Source organism: Gastrolobium bilobum, unplaced genomic scaffold (assembly GCF_033153095.1).
Source record: "Gastrolobium bilobum isolate Gb01-03AN ecotype WA unplaced genomic scaffold, APGP_CSIRO_Gbil_v1 utg49698, whole genome shotgun sequence".
NCBI lineage: Eukaryota > Viridiplantae > Streptophyta > Magnoliopsida > Fabales > Fabaceae > Gastrolobium > Gastrolobium bilobum.
Window position 1 is genome coordinate 155,052 of NW_026895446.1, and position 3,571 is coordinate 158,622.

General features: G+C 40.0%; 1 protein-coding gene and 1 non-coding gene across 2 annotated transcripts; one reads left to right on the plus strand and one right to left on the minus strand.

The window, feature by feature from the left end:
• Nucleotides 1-321: 321 nt before the first annotated feature.
• On the minus strand, nt 322-428 carry LOC133311900 (small nucleolar RNA R71). Its single transcript, XR_009751607.1, has one exon. It is a non-coding gene; the product is annotated as a small nucleolar RNA R71 (small nucleolar RNA).
• A 1,165-nt stretch (nt 429-1,593) lies between these two features.
• On the plus strand, nt 1,594-2,472 carry LOC133311791 (uncharacterized). Its single transcript, XM_061512895.1, has one exon. The coding sequence runs from the start codon at nt 1,594-1,596 to the stop codon at nt 2,470-2,472; it is 879 nt and encodes a 292-aa protein (XP_061368879.1).
• The last annotated feature ends 1,099 nt before the right edge of the window (nt 2,473-3,571 follow it).

Consider the following 3,571-nt stretch of genomic DNA (forward strand, 5'->3'; position numbering starts at 1 on the left):
ACGGCGAGTATTGTTAGACCAAACGTGGATGCTAACAACTTTGAACTCAAGCTGGCACTTTTACAATTAATTCAGAAAGACCAATTTGCCGGAGGAAGCACGGAAGACCCTTACATCCATCTGGAAAACTTCTTGCTATATTGTGATACCTTGAAGATGAATGGGGTGTCTCGGGATGCTATTTTTCTCAGATTGTTCCCCTGTTCACTTAAAGACGAAGCAAGAGGATGGTTGCAATCGTTACCTCAAGGAAGCATCACCCACTGGGACGACTTGGCAACCAAATTTTTGGACAAATTTTTCTCATCTTCGAAAATGGCAAAGCTCAAGGCGGATATCACTTCTTTTGAACAAAAAGAAAGTGAATATCTATATGAAGCATGGAAAAGATTCAAAGGACTACTCAGGAAGTGTCCCCAACATGGCATTGAAGCTTGGGAACAAGCGAGAACTTTCTTCCAAGGGATGAAGCCCAACACAAGAACATTGGTGAATGCTGTGTCAGGAGGGTCTTTGAAAACAAAAACTCCAGAGGAAGCCTTGGAATTACTAGAGTCTCTAGCATCTCAGGAGTATGACAATGCTCCCGTACCACAGAGAAGAGCGGGGATTATGAAGCTTGATGGCTATGATGCCATTCTGGCCCAGAATGATCAGATTCTACAGTCTAATAAGAAACAACAACAACAACTAGATGCTCTCACAAAGCAATTTTCTGATTTTCAAGTTTCTTTTGTTAATACTCCAGTAGCTTCTGTTAATACTTCTTCTATTGCTTGTGATATTTGTGCAGGTGCTCATGCTACTGATGACTGCAAGGCACCCGAAACTGCAGATGTTAATGGAATTTGGCATGATCAGAAAGTTCCATATAATCCAGGGAGGAACCAATACGGCAATAACCAGAATCAAGGGTGGAGAAATAAAAATCAAAATCAACACCCAGGATTCAGTTATAGTTCGAATCATCAGCTAAATCCTCCTATGCCAGAACCACAGCAACCTCCACAACAATCAGAGTGGGAGAAGGCCTTTGCAAAACTATCCAAGACCACATCAGACTACGTTCAAAGTACCAATGCGTTCAGGGAAGACACTTCAACCTTTATGCAAGAGACCAAGGCCTCATTCCGGAATCAAGAAGCCTCTATCCGGAATCTTGAAACCCAGATTGGTCAATTGTCAAGGCAGTTCAACGAAAGAACCCAAGGCACCTTCCCGAGTAATACAGACGTTAATCCAAACGCACACTGCAAGGCAATCACCACTAGAAGTGGCATTGTAATTGAACTTGTGATTAAGCCTTCAGTAGAGAAAAAGAAAGCTGAGGGACCTGCCATTGAAGAAGAAAAAGAGAAATAAGTTGACAAAGAGCCTGCTGCAGAGAAAGCTGTTCCTGAAAAGAAAGAGTTCAAATAGGAGAAAAAGAAAGCCCAAGAAAGACAAGAAAAGCCATTGGAGCTCTCACCATATGCAAAAATTCCATATCCGCAGAGGTTCAGAGAAGAAATCAAAAAGCAGCAGTATTCGAAGTTCCTTGACATCTTCAAAAAGCTACAAATCAATATTCCATTTGCTGAAGCCTTGGAGAACATGCCAAATTACGCAAAGTTTATGAAAGATCTTCTATCAAGAAAGCGTAAATTGAAGGAGTGTGAGACCGTGACCTTGACAGAAGAGTGCAGTGCTATAATTCAGAAAAAGTTACCTCCGAAACTCCAAGATCCTGGAAGTTTCAGCATTCCCATAGAAATTGGTAACATTAATGTGGGAAAGGCAATATGCGACTTGGGAGCTAGTATTAATCTTATGTCGTTATCCATCTGCAAGGCTCTGGGTATTCATGAATTGAAGCCGACTAAAGTTTCGCTACAGTTAGTTGACAGATCTACCAGAAGGCCAGATGGAGTAATTGAAGATGTCTTGGTGAAGATTGATAAGTTCATATTCCCTGCAGACTTTGTTATCTTAGACATGCAAGAGGATGCTGAAATTCCCTTACTGTTGGGAAGACCCTTTTTAGCCACTGCAAGGGCTATGATTGATGTGGAGCAGGGTAAGCTGATGTTGCGGGTTAATAATGAAACCATAACGATAGATGTTTTTGAATCTATGAAACATCCTTCCGACGGAGGAGATTGCTTCAAGGTTGATGTGATCAATGATGCAGTGCTAGATACAGTTGTTGAAATACTCCAACCACTGATGGAATTGGAGTCATTAGAAGGAGATCTACTGCACAATACAACTGAAGCAACAGAAGGAGAACAAGAGGTTGAAAAGCTAGAAAAGAAAGTTGATGATATTATTCAAGGAGCACCAAAGGTTGAATTGAAAGAGATTCCTCCTACTTTGAAATATGCATTTCTTGGAGAAAGCAAGACATACCCGGTGATCATCAACATAAATTTGTCAACCGCCGAAGAAGAAAAATTATTGAAAGTGTTGAGAGAGCACAAAACAGCTATATGATGGTCTATTACAGACTTGAAAAGAATAAACCCATCTTTTTTCACTCATAAAATATTGATGGAGAATGATGTAAAACCAGTGAGACAACCACAGAGAAGATTGAATCTAACTATGAAAGAAGTTGTGAGAAAAGAAGTTGTGAGAAAAGAAGTCGTGAAGCTCTTGGATGCTGGTATGATCTATCCAATCTCTGATAGTGCATGGGTGAATCCGGTACAAACAGTTCCAAAGAAAGGTGGGATCACAGTGGTACGTAATGAAAACAATGAGTTGATTCCTACAAGAACTATTACCGGCTGGAGAATGTGCGTCGACTACAAGAGACTTAATGCCGCTACGAGAAAAGATCATTTCCCTCTACCATTCTTAGATCAAATGTTGGAGAGGCTAGCAGGACATTCATTTTATTGTTTCCTTGACGGCTATTCCGGATACAATCAAATAGCGGTTGCTCCAGAAGATCAAGAGAAGACAGCATTCACCTGTCCCTACGGTGTGTCTGCCTACAGACGTATGCCTTTCGGGTTATGCAATGCACCCGCCACTTTTCAAAGGTGTATGCTATCCATATTCTCTGATATGATTGAAAATTTTATTGAAATATTTATGGATGATTTTTCTGTCTTCGATTCATCTTTTGATAGTTGCCTCACTAACTTAGCTTGTGTTTTGCAGAGATGCCAAGAGAGTAATTTAGTAATCAACTGGGAAAAATGCCACTTTATGGTAAGAGATTGAATAGTCTTAGGCCATAAGATCTCTGAGAAGGGAATTGAAGTTGATAGAGCAAAAATTTCACGTATAGAAAAACTTCCCCCTCCCTCTAATATGCGTGGTGTGCGTAGTTTTCTTGGACATGCAGGTTTCTATCGGCGTTTCATCAGAGATTTCTCAAAGATAGCCAAACCCCTCTGCAAATTATTGGCCAAAGAAGAAGAGTTCAACTTTGACAATGATTGTTTGATTTCTTTTAATCTTTTGAAAGAAAAATTGTCTACCGCACCTATTATTACTTACTACTACTGAGAAAGAATTACTAGCTGTTATATATGCTTTTGATAAATTTAGAACCTATTTGTTAGGATCTAAAGTTATTGTG